Here is a 16,834-nt window from a genome sequence, read left to right on the forward strand (position 1 = left end):
ACTTAGTAGACATGGCCTCTGGTCAGGGGGATGCTATTATACAGCGTTGGAAGTCTTTCAGTGCCCCTACTGGTGCCATCTTGATGTTTTTGGGGGATTTTTAGATCTTCCTGGGGTAGTTGCCCTTTTTGGGGTCTTCTTGAAAGTTTTCTGCCGTTAGTCTCATGGTGCCTGACAGGCCGGTCGGTACCGTGAACGGGTCGTGTGTCTTACGTGATAATTATCGATCACCTCAAAGACCTTAATGCTTCCTGAGGCGACAGCGGCCTTCGATGTCCCTTCCGTGTTTCAGAACAGCCCGTATGAGAGTTTTCTTGGCTCTCTGCGCTGAGGGAGAGACCGTTGTGACGTGGCTTTGTATGAAGTGTTTGACAGTCCATGCTTCTCGTAGGGGCAGCGGAGAAGAGCTCAAAGCACGGCGCCGAGGACCGGACGCAGAACATTATCATGGCCATGAAGGACCGGATGAAGATCAGGGAAAGGAACAAGCCGGAAATCTTTGAGGTGATCAGAGATGTCTTCAATGTGGGCAAAGTGGCTCACACTCAGCAGATGAAGACGGTCAAGCAGAGTGTCCTCGATGGGACGTCGAAGTGGTCGGCAAAGATCACCATCACCGGTAGGTGGCTGCCTCATCATATCAGCGTGACGTGTATCTGCTTCCCCTACACAGCAGCAGATCGGCCCCATCCGGCCCCCGTCTAGTCAAACCTTAATCAGTCGTTGGTCTTGTCTTAGATTCAGGAGCCGTATGTCTATCCCGTGCATGTTTAATACCCTCACTGTTTTACCCTCTACCACTTCTGCTGGGAGGCTGCTCCATTTTTCTTTCTTCCATCTCAGCCCCTGACCCTATAATCTTATAATCATATTGATGTCATCTCGTAATGACAGCGCTGAGTACGCGGGGGGCTCCCGTCTCTTACATCTCCCTGCTTTCCTTGCAGTTTTGTGCGCTCAGGGTCTGCAAGCCAAGGACAAGACGGGCTCCAGCGACCCGTACGTCACCGTGCAGGTGGGGAAGACCAAGAAGAGAACTAAAACCATCTACGGCAACTTAAACCCCGTGTGGGAGGAAAAATTCCACTTGTAAGTTCCCTCCGTGTTCAGTCGCGTCTTAAACACATGGCAGGAAGATCGTTATTTGGACCTCACATTCAGGACCTCACATTGGGATTGACAGATTAGGGATGGGGAGGAATAAATCCACAGGGGTAAAATGTTCGTGAACAGACTGGTTGTGAGGGTCTGGCATTCAACGTGCGATTGTGTTTATTGTTAGTGCACGACTATCCCGGGCTTTCGAATTACGTGGCCCTTCCGGTGCCCTCGGCAACGCGTGGCAATCATGTCCGATAACATCACTAGGCGCCACAGTCTCCCAGCAGAAGTGATAGAGGAGAATATAGTGGGGGGATTTAAACATGCATGGGATGGCAGGAGACAGGGGCTGGATGGGGCCGATGTGCTGGCAGGTTCTGGGTTTCCAATCACCAAATGTCTGGATGTATTTGGCACTGAACTTTTTCGTTGAGATAAAACAGCTCCCTTTATCACTCCCATCACTCCTGTGTCCCAATGGCCCTTTATCACTCCCATCACTCCTGTGTCCCAATGGCCCTTTATCACTCCCATCACTCCTGTGTCCCAATGGCCCTTTATCACTCCCATCACTCCTGTGTCCCAATGGTCCTTTATCACTCCCATCACTCCTGTGATCCATGGCCCTTTATCACTCCCATCACTCCTGTGTCCCAATGGCCCTTTATCACTCCCATCACTCTTGTGTTCCAATGGCCCTTTATCACTCCCATCACTCCTGTGTCCCAATGGCCCTTTATCACTCCCATCACTCCTGTGTCCCAATGGCCCTTTATCACTCCCATCACTCCTGTGTTCCAATGGCCCTTTATCACTCCCATCACTCCTGTGTTCCAATGGCCCTTTATCACTCCCATCACTCCTGTGTTCCAATGGCCCTTTATCACTCCCATCACTCCCATGTTCCAATGGCCCTTTATCACTCCCATCACTCCTGTGTTCCAATGGCCCTTTATCACTCCCATCACTCCTGTGGTCCAATGGCCCTTTATCACTCCCATCACTCCTGGGTTCCAATGGCCCTTTATCACTCCCATCACTCCTGTGTTCCAATGGCCCTTTATCACTCCCATCACTCCTGTGCTCCAATGGCACGTTGTGTTCGCTGATCCAAGTTTAAGTGGCTGATTGATGGTTAGAAACCCTTTTTGTAATTATGTTACAGCCAGAAATTTCCGTGTTTTCCATGAAAACAGCTGAGTGACCCCAGAGTTGTTAACGTTGTTCTAAGACTGTGAGGGCCTCGCTTTGTGAAAATCTGGTTAAATATGAAGGGACTGTTTGATCGGAGCAGACGGGTTTTCCTTGGATCTTCTCAGCGTCCGTCTGTCACGCAGATGATATTTTTAGTCTTTGGAAAAAGCCCCATAACTGGGAACGAATTCCTCCATTCCCTGAAAAAGGGAAAATCGGCAGAAATAAAGCAGCGCTGCGCTTTGGGGCCACAGAATATGTTTACTACACGCACACGCAGAAGCTTTGTACCCCTCACAGCCCATGCACATATACATGTACATGCACATATACACACACACGTACACACACACACACACACAGGTACACACGTTACACGCACATACACACTGAAAGCGTAGAGGTCGTGTTTAGTTATCCGGTGCTTTTCGTTACATTGTATCCCGTCTGTTGCCGCCGGCCTCCTGCGTTCTTTCGCCGGAGCCGTTACATGGTATCTGTGAGCGAGGAGCCGGCTGTGCCGCCCGTACGGCCGTCACCACACACAGTCCTCTCTCTGCAGAGACCGCCGGGACGTCCAGCCGGCCCGACCTTTATGTAAAAACCAAACAAAATGGTCCAGCTGGTCAGACACTGGCACTTTTTTGGGGGGCAGCAGATCCATAAACCAGTTTACATTGACAAGTAGGTCGGCGTGTTCTGTCGGCGTGTTCTGTCGGCGTGTTCTGTCGGCTCGTTGCGTGTTGTTTTGTCGGAGAGTGGGTGACGGGGTTTGACTCCCAGTCTTGCTGTTAAATGCAGAAACAAAGTTTCCCACGCGCCGCTGCATCTGTGACGCTGTCAGCCGGTTAACCCCTCGCGTCCTGGCGGCTGGGGGGGGGAGCCTCCTCTGCTTTGCCCGTCTGTCCCCAAACTCCCCAATCCCTCTATAAAATTATTATTATTAAAGGAAATGGCAGAAACAAACCCAAAAGCCTGACGCGGGATCAGAACGAATCTAATTACAGCCTAAAAATAATCTGAGCGCGGGCTCCGTGTTCCTGCCGCCCGGCGGGGTCTTAGAAACGGATTAACGGCGGCGGCGCTTTCCTTCTCGGTTATTTCGAGCTCGGGGTTTATTGTGTTTCTCGTTTCGTAGGATCGCGGGTGATAAAATGTTTAGCGCTTAAAGGGACAGTAGAGACCTTGGGTGGAAGCTGCAGCTCTCAGCCTCCTCTGTGGTCGGGGGATTCAGATGACTGGCAGCTTGAAACAGCCAATCAGAGCCAGGAATTTGCTTTCCAAAACAGTCTACTAAACGCTCTCTCAGTTTAAATTCTGATTTAGAATGATTATTATTTTATATGGCGCCGTCATATTCCGTAGCGCGGTACGCCGGGTAACTTTGAGTTCTGCGCGTAGAACCCGCTCGTTATAAGACGGCCCGGACTCTGCCGCTGCTCCGGGTCTCCGCGTCGGGCGCCTCGTCTCCCCACTGTTCAGGAGCGAGACTTCTTTTGCTTCTGATTTATGGTTTTAGATAAAATGTCGTTGTTGTTTTTCCCCCCCAGCGAGTGCCACAACTCCTCGGACCGCATCAAAGTCCGGGTCTGGGATGAGGACGATGACATCAAGTCTCGAGTGAAGCAGCGGCTGAAGCGAGAGTCCGACGACTTCCTGGGGCAGACGATTATCGAAGTCCGCACGCTGAGCGGCGAGATGGACGTGTGGTACAACCTAGGTGAGCGGACCCTGAGTATCCGCCCCGCGGGGGGCGTCTGAGCGGAGGGGACGTGCGCGGCCGCGGCAAACGAGAAGTATTTAACGCACGCTGTTCAATAAAGTGTTCATACCACCCGCAACCGCTCGCTTTTCCTCCCCGTTTCAGAGAAACGCACAGACAAGTCTGCCGTGTCGGGCGCCATCCGCCTGCAGATTAATGTGGAGATTAAGGGCGAGGAGAAGGTGGCGCCGTACCACATCCAGTACACGTGCCTGCACGAGGTGAGTGACGGCGCGGTGGTCCGCCCCGGGGTCTTCCTCTTCTCGTATGTTTCTAAGTTGTTACATATTTTGGGGTCGGGGCTTTGAAGACCCCCAGAGGAGATCGTTACGGGTTAGGGGGCACCTCCGATATGTTTGTTCTGATGATGAATGGTTTGTAAAGTTTCCCAGTAAAAGTTATTCCTCCCCGTCTGGAAATGAGGCTCGCTGTATAAAAGAAGTGAAGGATACGCTTTTTTTTTTTTTTTTGGGATTCTTTGGAAATTATCCTCTTTTTTACTTGCCGAGGAGTCAGCGCTTAATGGGCTAAGAGATCACATTAGGGCGCCGATTACACGAGACCCCCCCCTCCCCCGACACGAGCCGGCTTTCAATGATCATAAAACCCGCCATTATTACGCCCCCCGAGTGCGGCTCTTGGAGGTCGGAAATAGTTTTAATTCGATTCATTTGTGGTAAATTCACGATTTGCAGAGTCCGTCGGACGCTTCCATTTAAACAGAATTCTAGATTAACCCTTCGCGTGCCGAGACAGCAGGGTCACCGCTCTCTCCTCCAGTAATCCGTACGATGAATGCGCTCCGCGGGGCTCCCGCTTTGGGTATTTATGGCTGGATGAATATGGTTTGCGGCTGCTGGCTGTGGATTCGTCGGGGGCCGCGATATAACTTCCCCCAAACCATGAATATTCAGGTTAAACTCAAACGTGACCTGATTTTAAAGCTGCTGTTCCACTTACAGCATTAAAGGTTTAGTGTCACGACAGCCCCACTGCAGAAGAATATTAAATTACGCGGTAAGTAACCCAAACCCACTGCGAGTACTTTAATAACACATTCATAACTGGAACAGCCTCCCAGCAGAGGTGGTAGAGGGTAATACAGTGAGGGCGTTAAACATGCACGGGATAGACATACGGGCAGCGCCTCCCATGCGCTGTATGATCTGCCCCGGCCGGGGGCTTTCGCTGGCTGCCTGTTACATTCCCCCTCCTTCTCCGTCCCGCAGAACCTTTTCCATCATCTCACCGACATTCAGGGCAGCGGCGGGGTGAAGATCCCCGAAGCCAAAGGAGACGACGCCTGGAAGGTTTACTTCGACGAAACTGCCCAGGAGATCGTGGATGAGTTTGCCATGCGCTACGGGATCGAGTCCATCTACCAGGCCATGACGTGAGTGCCACCCGGGGGCCGCCGCGATGTAACTGGGGAGGCTGGTGGTCCGTCGCTCGATAGATATTATAGCCCGGTGGCCAGTCCAGCCCTGGTTCAGAGCCCCAGACACCGGAGAACGAAATCAGGACAGCGAGAGAGAGAATCAGGACTGTCCCGCACAAAGTAGGACAGTTGGGAGGCGTACATAAGCCTGGCCTTATTGGCCTGCATTTCTCAGTCCGAACATTGCCCCTGTAAGTACCTGACAATAATAAGATCCCGCAGAAATGACGCATTGACACGTGACCTGCATGCGCCGAGCAGACATCGGTGTCCCTTATGAGATGGCGAGGGTCTCGGCGGCCGGTCCCGCTCCGGATCTCCCAGCCGCCTCTCATCCGGAGCTCTTGTAAAATAAATAATGAATTTGATTGATCCGGATAAAGTGGCAGCAACCTGCGCAGCGAGCTCAGCGTGATGTCACTTAGTGACCTCACACTCTGCGTGCGGATCCCCGAATGTAATGCGTCTCCCGGGGTGCGTGGAGGAGAAGCAGAGAACCCGGTCCTGACTTTCATTCTTTCGCTGCCATCTGTATAAAAAGTTGTATTGAATGAATTTTATAACAAAGCAGAAAAGTTACAACAAGAGACCCAAATCTAACACTAGAGAGTCAGAGACTGAGATGGAATGGGGGGGAGTTTTACTTTACTGAGAGGGTGGTAGATAAATGGAGCAGCCTGCCAGCAGAAGTGGTAGAGGGTAATACAGTGAGGGGATTAAACATGCATGGGATAGACGTACGGCTCCTGAATCTAAGACAAGACCAACGACTGATTAAGGTTTGAGTCTTTACAGCAGGAGAAATAGGAAGACTATAGATGGGCCGATGGGGGCCGGCAAATACTATGTTTGTACACCAGCCAAAATAAATGAAAAGACACAATGCATAGCTTCCAACTGTCCCAATTTGCCAGCTAAAGTTCCCGTTTTTCATATAAACCCCATTCAGGCATATAACGTACATAGTCGGGGGGAGCGTTTAAGACGAGCCCCGCTTTGCACCGAAGCCCCCGCTGTTTGGGAAGCTGATTATTGCCGCGTCTCCCCCGCACTCCCCGCTTTAATCTCTGATTTTCCATCAAGCTTCATCGCGGCGGCGGCGGCACGAACCGTTCTCAGGAGCGATTACCCCCCCTCGGCGGGAATGTTTGGGTTCGTTTTTGTCTTTTTTTAATTATCTCACGTTTATTTCTGCATTAAGACCCGATTTAGTCCGTAATGGGGGGGTTTTTTGCCGGTAATAGCGCATGGTTTTTGTCGGTGAAATTACGGGATTCCATTAGCGGCACTAAGTGCAGCCAAATCCAAACCATTTCTCGCTCAATTGTATTCACTACGTTCTGCTCCCTGGAGCTTGAGTGCTGCTGCCCCCCCCCTGAAATCTACCCCGGGGGGCTTTAATCCAGGGCTTCGATCATCAGAAGGTAGGAGGTGGGTGGGATGCAGCGGCGTTAGCAGCTCCCCAAAATGTAAAAAAAATGGCCCAAGGTGGCAGGTTTTGTTTATTGGGTGTGGTTAGAGGTGTGGCTGGGGGCGGGGCTTCTGTGATACTTTGTGACCTGCTGATACTTATGATAAAAAAAATAATCACAGATTTCTATTTATTTCCTGTATTGGATTATTACGTTTTCAAAAATACTACCCCCAGTTGTAGTTTATTTTTTACCCCAGTTGTAGTTTTTGCCCCCTAATATAAAGTTTTCAGGCAGCTGCATATCAGCCGTTTGTATGATTCTCACTCTGTTATCTGACCCCCGATCTACTAAACCCCCCGACTCCTTATCATACTGCCTGTGGGGAACAATAGAATGACTCAGTTTTAATTACCAACATGACTCTCTGACTTATGAAAGTCTATGGAGGAATGGACTTCATTAGCATTGCCATAAAGCATCAGCTCAGTGGGGTTTGATACTTTACTGTATACAGCGCTGGGGGGTATATTACTGTATATACAGCGCTGGGGGGTGATATTACTGTACATACAGCGCTGGGGGGTGATATTACTGTATACAGGGCTGAGGGGGAATATTAATGTATATACAGCGCTGAGGGGGAATATTACTGTATATACAGCGCTGGGGGTGATATTACTGTATATACAGCGCTGGGGGTGATATTACTGTATATACAGCGCTGGGGGTTATATTACTGTATACAGCACTGGGGGGTTATATTACTGTATACAGCGCTGGGGGTTATATTACTGTATACAGCGCTGGGGGTTATATTACTGTATACAGCGCTGGGGGGTTATATTACTGTATACAGCGCTGGGGGTTATATTACTGTATACAGCGCTGGGGGGTTATATTACTGTATACAGCACTGGGGGTTATATTACTGTATATACAGCGCTGGGGGTTATTATCATATACAGCACTGGGGGGGTTATATTACCGTATACAGCGCTGGGGGGTTATATTACCGTATATACAGCACTGGGGGTTATATTACTGTATACAGCGCTGGGGGTTATATTACTGTATACAGTGCTGGGGGGTTATATTACTGTATACAGCGCTGGGGGGTTATATTATTGTATACAGCGCTGGGGGGTTATTACTGTATACAGCGCTGGGGGGTTATATTACTGTATACAGTGCTGGGGGTTATATTACTGTATACAGTGCTGGGGGTTATATTACTGTATACAGTGCTGGGGGTTATATTACTGTATACAGCGCTGGGGGTTATATTACTGTATACAGCACTAGGGGGTTATATTACTGTATACAGCACTGGGGGTTATATTACTGTATACAGCGCTGGGGGTTATATTACTGTATACAGCGCTGGGGGTTATATTACTGTATACAGCGCTGGGGGGTTATATTACTGTATACAGCGCTGGGGGGTTATATTACTGTATACAGCGCTGGGGGTTATATTACTGTATACAGCACTGGGGGTTATATTACTGTATACAGCGCTGGGGGGGTATATTATTGTATACAGCGCTGGGGGGGTATATTATTGTATACAGCGCTGGGGGTTATATTACTGTATACAGCGCTGGGGGTTATATTACTGTATACAGCGCTGGGGGTTATATTACCGTATACAGCGCTGGGGGGTTATATTACCGTATACAGCACGGGGGGGGTTATATTACTGTATATACAGCGCTGGGGGTGATACTACCGTATATACAGCGCTGGGGGGTTATATTTTACCGTATATACAGCGCTGGGGGGTTATATTACCGTATATACAGCGCTGGGGGGTTATATTACCGTATTTACAGCGCTGGGGGGTTATATTACGTATATACAGCGCTGGGGGGTTATATTACCGTATATACAGCGCTGGGGGGTTATATTACCGTATATACAGCGCTGGGGGGTTATATTACCGTATATACAGCGCTGGGGGGTTATATTACCGTATATACAGCGCTGGGGGTGATATTACCGTATATACAGCGCTGGGGGGTTATATTACGGTATATACAGCGCTGGGGGTTATATTACCGTATATACAGCGCTGGGGGTTATATTACCGTATATACAGCGCTGGGGGTTATATTACTGTATATACAGCGCTGGGGGTTATATTACCTTATATACAGCGCTGGGGGGTTATATTACGGTATATACAGCGCTGGGGGTTATATTACCGTATATACAGCGCTGGGGGTGATATTACCGTATATACAGCGCTGGGGGGTTATATTACGGTATATCCAGCGCTGGGGGTTATATTACCGTATATACAGCGCTGGGGGTTATATTACTGTATATACAGCGCTGGGGGTTATATTACCGTATATACAGCGCTGGGGGGTTATATTACCGTATATACAGCGCTGGGGGGTTATATTACTGTATACAGCGCTGGGGGGTTATATTACCGTATATACAGCACTGGGGGGTTATATTACCGTATATACAGATTTTATTTGGGGCTTCCCCTTTAAACGCCCTGAATGCCTGATTTTGTATAAAACATGTAAATTGTAACAATAGCAGCGCTGTCTGTGGGACTCGGCGGTCTCTCCGCAGCCGCTGTCTGTTTGCTGTCACGTTTTATTCCATTAAAGTGTCAGATCTGACATTTACACATAATGTCCCTTTTATTTCCAGAAATAGCAGTTTAACCTTTTGCTTCCCGCTGTCGAGCCGTTTGATACTTTGTGGCGTTTCTTTATGAGAGAGAAAGTTCCGGTTCATTTCTGATAAGAAGCGGTCGCTGATCCCATTAACAGGGAAAATATTATTTATTGTCTGTGCAAAATATTCTAAACTAGATAAAAAGCCTCGTCTCAGGCCGATCGGCCCCCATCGGCCCGTCTACTCATTATACAGGGGGCCGGCTCGCTGATTTATCTATACATTATACAGGGGGCCGGTCACTGATTTATCTATACATTATACAGGGGGCCGGTCACTGATTTATCTATACATTATACAGGGGGCCGGTCACTGATTTATCTATACATTATACAGGGGGCCGGTCACTGATTTATCTATACATTATACAGGGGCCGGTCACTGATTTATCTATACATTATACAGGGGGCCGGTCACTGATTTATCTATACATTATGTCACTGATTTATCTATACATTATACAGGGGCCGGCTCGCTGATTTCTCTATACATTATACAGGGGGCCGGTCACTGATTTATCTATACATTATACAGGGGCCGGTCACTGATTTATCTATACATTATACAGGGGCCGGTCACTGATTTATCTATACATTATACAGGAGCTTTATTACTTGCTTGCAGACTCCTAGTGTTCTGTGTGTCGGCGGCTGCCGGCTCTGCTTCCCTCCGCTGCGATCTGCCGCTTGTTTGATCGGCCAGAGAAATGTCTGTTATCTGGTGAAGTCGTTGCCAGCAGCAGTGACAATTTAAGAATCCCCCAACCTATCAAAACTGTCGGAAAAATGGAAAATAAAGCACACAAAAACATTATTATTATTATAATATCTCATTTTTGCTGTCCTTTCCGCAGACACTTTGCTTGCCTGTCGTCGAAGTACATGTGCCCCGGGGTCCCGGCCGTCATGAGCACTCTGCTCGCCAACATCAACGCCTACTACGCCCATACCACGGCGTCCACCAACGTGTCGGCCTCCGACCGCTTCGCGGCCTCCAACTTCGGGGTGCGTTTCCTTTCCGAGGGCCGAGTTTCCTTTCCGAGGGCCGAGTTTCTCTGTAATATTCAGCGTTTTAATCGTTTTTATATCTTTATCTTCGCAGAAAGAGAGGTTTGTGAAGCTCTTGGACCAGCTGCACAATTCCCTGCGCATCGATCTCTCCATGTACCGGGTGAGCTCTCATCTCCGCCTCTCTCCGTAGAGCGCGCTCGTCGGCGGCTGCTAATTGGGTGATTTTATACAGAATCGGTGATATTTTTATCCCGGATTTTCTGAAGGAGAAGATAATCCCCCCCCCCCCGGTGATCCCAGCCGCCACGAGGAGACCTCTCAGAACGTTCATTAGTTTAGTTTGGTCATTTCTGGTGAAGTCGGGGAACCTCATCTACATCTCGCTATAAACCCCTCGCCCGCAGAGCAGCCTTTTCTTCTTTCTGCTATTTTGGCCGGATATTCACGCCGAGCGATGACTTCACGCCGAGCGATGACTTCACGTCCATTCTCAGCGCTTTCCTTTCCTTACATAACGCCTGCTTTTAGGCTTCTGGATTTAGGACATCGGTTGGGTGCAATTAGTATGAAGTTAGTGGAGAGAAGCCCAGGAGCGGCCATATATATATATATAAGTGACGTCTCCTTGCACATTAACCCCAGCGCTGTATACAGTCATATAACCCCCAGCGCTGTATACAGTCATATAACCCCCAGCGCTGTATACAGTAATATAACCCCCCAGCGCTATATACAGTAATATAACCCCCAGCGCTGTATACATTAATATAACCCCCCAGTGCTGTATACAGTAATATAACCCCCAGCACTGTATACAGTAATATAACCCCCAGCGCTGTATACAGTAATATAACCCCCCCAGCACTGTATACAGTAATATAACCCCCCCAGCACTGTATACAGTAATATAACCCCCCAGCGCTGTATACAGTAATATAACCCCCAGCACTGTATACAGTAATATAACCCCCAGCGCTGTATACAGTAATATAACCCCCAGCGCTGTATACAGTAATATAACCCCCAGCGCTGTATACAGTAATAAAACCCCCAGCGCTGTATACAGTAATATAACCCCCAGCGCTGTATACAGTAATAAAACCCCCAGCACTGTATACAGTAATATAACCCCCAGCGCTGTATACAGTAATATAACCCCCAGCGCTGTATACAGTAATATAACCCCAGCGCTGTATACAGTAATATAACCCCCAGCGCTGTATACAGTAATATAACCCCCCAGCGCTGTATACAGCAATATAATCCCCAGCGCTGTATACAGTAATATAACCCCCTGCACTGTATACAGTAATATAACCCCCAGCGCTGTATACAGTAATATAACCCCCCAGCGCTGTATACAGTAATATAACCCCCAGCGCTGTATACAGTAATATAACCCCCAGCGCTGTATACAGTAATATAACCCCCAGCGCTGTATACAGTAATATAACCCCCAGCGCTGTATACAGTAATATAACCCCCGGCGCTGTATACAGTAATATAACCCCCAGCGCTGTATACAGTAATATAACCCCCAGCGCTGTATACAGTAATATAACCCCCCCAGCGCTGTATACAGTAATATAACCCCCCCAGCACTGTATACAGTAATATAACCCCCCAGCGCTGTATACAGTAATATAACCCCAGCGCTGTATACAGTAATATAACCCCCAGCGCTTTATACAGTAATATATAACCTCTACCACTTCTGCTGGGAGGCTGTTCCAGTACAAATCTTTTTAAATACTATGCGCATTTATTGTGATTTGGAAGACATTGCACACAAGTGATGTTGAAATGCGTCACAAATCCACTGAACCCGGGTGCTGCGAGTCGCTGGGGACCTGTGGCTTAGCATTTCTTAAATAATAAAGCATTTTCCATCTGTCTAAAGAGTGGATCCAAAGTACGAGCCCAAAAATGCCAAACAGAGCTGGCGCTGGGGGTGGGCAGAAGCAATATTAACCCCTGTGTGGCTGCTGATCCGGCGGTCCCTTTGGTTTGGAGCGGCTGTAAGCGAGGGCTCGGTCTCTGCGGACAGCGACGCTCCTGGCGTTTCTCAGTATTAGTGATTAGATAGTGAGGGCCAGTTTGTGGCCCCCGAGGACTGTGTACATGGACACTGCCGTCCTCATTGTGACTCGGAGAGTCCGAGGTGCCTGCCGGGTCTCTCACACCTCGTCGGCTGACAGGGAGTCGCTGGTCCGTTGAAAGGTTTCTTCCGGTGAATGTGAGAATTCTGCGATGGAATTATTGGATTCAAACTCCTTGCTGTAGAGCCGAGCGGAACCCAAAGTTCCCTCCTCCCGATGCATCGTATGAGTTTATAAAATGTGGGATTTTGTCTCTTTTCACAGAACAATTTCCCGGCCAGTAACCCGGATCGCCTGCAGGACCTGAAATCCACCGTGGACCTGCTGACCAGCATCACGTTCTTCCGCATGAAGGTAAAGTCCATGCGCAGGCCGCGCGGTCCTCCGACACAGAGACCTTTAAGTCCTGCACTTTGGGTTTGGGATGGAAAGTGTTTCAATAACCTGCGCGTTTAAAATAAAGAGCGACTAATCGCCAATTCTCAGGAAGTCTGCGAGCTCCAAACTCGTTCTTATTTCGTTCTATAATTAGTATCACCGTTCATTCCCATCGCGCTGTCTTGCTGCCCCGTCAGAGATATTTGTGATAGTAGGGTTATGGAGGTACCTGCGCAGCCTCGTGCCGCGCCTTTCAACTTCCTGCTTGGGCAGACGCAGGGAGAGGGCAGGAAGCGGCTTTCAACTTCCTGCTTGGGGAGACGCAGGGAGAGGACAGGAAGCGGCTTCAAATGTACTAATTTGGTTTTATATATCAAGTGATAGCCCCATTTACGCGTTTTTCCCCCCGTTAATTAATGTTCGGAACTCAGTCTTACGTATATGTATAAAAAGCGATCCTGAAGGGTTTAACACCATAGCAACAAGCGCACTGATACGGTCAGTGAACAAAAAGTTTGTTGCCATGGTGATAAGACCACCTTTTGCACCAGTATCATTGATGTACCTAATGGTCCTTGGACTGGTATTGGACCGGTTATTAGTTCCCTGTGATCTTTGCCTGGCTTTGTTACGCTCCCCGGTACAGAAGAGGTTAATCCTCTTCTCCCACCCTTTAATAAGCGCTACAGGGTTGGAGGCTCCTTCACGGCCGGGCGCCTCGCTCCGCATGCTAAGTGGGACAGCATCGTTAGTGCCGATCATGGCTGTCAGCCGGGGAGCAGCAATCAGCTCGCATCTGTCTGACGGCACGGCATGTGTCAGCGAACATTTAGCCGCCTGCCAGAAAGCGGACACGCGGGACCTTTCCAGGCGGCTGCCCGGCCTCCCCTGCCCGGCCTCCGCTCCCCGGCCTCCCCTGCCCGGCCTCCGCTCCCCAGCCTCTGATTAGAAGGGGTAACAGTTGCTGTCTCTGGAGTGATGGAGAGAACATCACGGATCCTTCTCCTCGTTTGTCTCGGGTTGCGAGGGAGTCTCTGAGACGCCCGTCAGCCCCGTCACCTGCATTCATACCGCAGGCTCTCTTGGGTCCCTTAATCATTCCCTCCCGGTCATCGCAGAAACTTCCAATATCCAAGGCCCGGGCCACAGGCGAGGTTGGGTTGCACTGTCAGGGAGTTTTCAAGTGCAGGATTCAGGGGTAAATGCTGGGGATGGGGGGGGTCAGGCAGGCGCAGGATTCAGGGGTTAATGCTGGGGGTGGGTGGGCAGGCATAGGATTCAGGGGTAAATGCTGGGGGGTGGGGTGCAGGATTTAGGGGTAAATGCTTGGGATTGGTGGGGGTGAGGTGCAGGATTCAGGAGTAAATGCTGGGGGTGGGGGGGCAGGCAGGCTCAGGATTCAGGGGTAAATGCTGGGGGTGGGGAGACTGGCGCAGGATTTGGGGTAAATGCTTGGGGGTGTTGAGAATGATTTATTCTCTGCCAGGAGACGTGCGGCTTGGTGCTGGCGGTTTGAGCTCTCGCTGCCCGTGGTATTGTAGGGTATTCCTGTTCATTACCCCCGTTACCTGCCCTGTCACTCACGCTGTCCCCTGGGGCACGTGCCGTACATGTTCCGAATCTCTCCATCATGCTCTCCCTGTTGGAATTGATTGCTGATGTCGTCAGGGTAACGGTCAATTATTTATCAAAGAATTTAAGCCATGTAAAAAAAAAAAGTACATACAAAAGACAACGTTTTGGGTGCGTTCTTCCAATATTTCTCGGAGGATGACCCCCATGATGGAGTCACTCGGCCCGTGGCCCGTCGGCGGGCGTCTTGTGGACCCTGCTGCGGGATATGGAATTTGTGGCCAGGGTGTTAATTGTATCGTTGTGTTACTTACTGAGAATACGCCCCAGAACCAGCCTGCCCCCCCCTTTAGTTTCCCTGACAACCTCCCGCCTTCTCTCGTTCTTCCCAAAGGTTCAGGAGTTACAGAGCCCCCCTCGTGCCAGCCAGGTGGTCCGGGACTGTGTGAAAGCGTGTCTCAACTCCACCTACGAATACATCTTCAACAACTGCCACGAGCTGTACAGCCGCGAGTACCAGACCGACACGGTGGGTGTGGCTTCCGTTAGCCAATCGCTGTCCAGAGTCGAAGGGTTTGGCCTGCGGTAGGCCCGTCGGGGGCCGGTGTCCCGCGTGACGGAATGTCTCCCTATAAGTTGTTACATTGTATGCGTTTTGTCTCAGAACAAGAAGCAGGACGTCCCTCCGGAGGAGCAAGGTCCGTGCATCAAGAACCTGGACTTCTGGCCCAAGCTTATTACCCTGATCGTGTCCATCATCGAGGAGGATAAGAACGCCTACACGCCGGTGCTAAACCAGTAAGCAGGCGCCTGCCGGTGTTTGCCGGCGACCTCTGTGACCTCTGCTTCCGTTTCAGCTTTTCCTGAACCTCTGTGTGCTTTGTAGAGAGCCGTCTCCTGTCCGTCTGTCCCGCTGTCTGCTTTGTCTCTTGTTGTGTGAGTGATGAGATTCTTCAAGGGGCGAAACCCTTAATAAAACTCCTCCTGACGAAGGGTGAGTGAGGGGAGGCAACCCTCGTACTAGAATGCATTTTGACTGTCCATCCAATGCATGCTTCTCTGCACGGAATGTTGGACGGCGCGGGGTTAACGGTATAGAGCGGGGGGCGCAGACCTCCTGTACTAAATGCATGATGGGTAACACATTGATACAACGTAACGTTACTTCTTAAAGGGGATATTCTGTGAGCGTAACCCCCCCCCCCCCCGGCGCTGTATACAGTAATATAACCCCCGGCGCTGTATACAGTAATATAACCCCCAGCACTGTATACAGTAATATAACCCCCAGCGCTGTATACAGTAATATAACCCCCCAGCGCTGTATACAGTAATATAACCCCCCGGCGCTGTATACAGTAATATAACCCCCCAGCGCTGTATACAGTAATATAACCCCCCAGCGCTGTATACAGTAATATAAACCCCCAGTGCTGCATACAGTAATATAACCCCCCGGCGCTGTATACAGTAATATAACCCCCCGGCGCTGTATACAGTAATATAACCCCCCAGCGCTGTATACAGTAATAACCCCCAGTGCTGCATACAGTAATATAACCCCCAGTGCTGTATACAGTAATATAACCCCAGCGCTGTATACAGTAATATAACCCCCCAGCGCTGTATACAGTAATATAACCCCAGCACTGTATACAGTAATAACCCCCAGCGCTGTATACAGTAATATAACCCCCGGCGGTGTATACAGTAATATGACCCCCGGCGCTGCATACAGTAATATAACCCCCCGGCGCTGTATACAGTAATATAACCCCCCGGCGCTGTATACAGTAACATAACCCCCAGTGCTGTATACAGTAATATAACCCCCAGTGCTGTATACAGTAATATAACCCCCGGCGGTGTATACAGTAATATGACCCCCGGCGCTGTATACAGTAATATAACCCCCCAGCACTGTATACAGTAATATAACCCCCCGGCGCTGTATACAGTAATATAACCCCCCAGCGCTGTATACAGTAATATAACCCCCCAGCGCTGTATACAGTAATATAACCCCCCAGCGCTGTATACAGTAATATAACCCCCAGCGCTGTATACAGTAATATAACCCCCAGCGCTGTATACAGTAATATAACCCCCAGTGCTGTATACAGTAATATAACCCCCAGTGCTGTATACAGTAATATAACCCCCAGCGC

The 16,834-nt window shown here is 49.6% G+C and overlaps 1 protein-coding gene across 3 annotated transcripts in view; it reads left to right on the forward strand.

Moving 5' to 3' along the window:
* UNC13B (unc-13 homolog B) overlaps positions 1-16,834 on the forward strand; it is a 121,150-nt gene that overhangs the window by 89,463 nt on the left and 14,853 nt on the right. For all 3 annotated transcript variants that reach the window (XM_053448431.1, XM_053448412.1, XM_053448422.1), the window contains 10 exons: positions 392-619; positions 948-1,089; positions 3,846-4,015; positions 4,163-4,278; positions 5,287-5,450; positions 10,461-10,611; positions 10,709-10,777; positions 12,981-13,070; positions 15,061-15,195; positions 15,331-15,464. In XM_053448431.1, coding sequence (XP_053304406.1) covers positions 392-619; positions 948-1,089; positions 3,846-4,015; positions 4,163-4,278; positions 5,287-5,450; positions 10,461-10,611; positions 10,709-10,777; positions 12,981-13,070; positions 15,061-15,195; positions 15,331-15,464 — 1,399 coding nt within the window. The remainder of the gene's footprint in view (positions 1-391; positions 620-947; positions 1,090-3,845; positions 4,016-4,162; positions 4,279-5,286; positions 5,451-10,460; positions 10,612-10,708; positions 10,778-12,980; positions 13,071-15,060; positions 15,196-15,330; positions 15,465-16,834) is intronic.

This window comes from Spea bombifrons, chromosome 1 (genome assembly GCF_027358695.1).
Source record: "Spea bombifrons isolate aSpeBom1 chromosome 1, aSpeBom1.2.pri, whole genome shotgun sequence".
NCBI lineage: Eukaryota > Metazoa > Chordata > Amphibia > Anura > Pelobatidae > Spea > Spea bombifrons.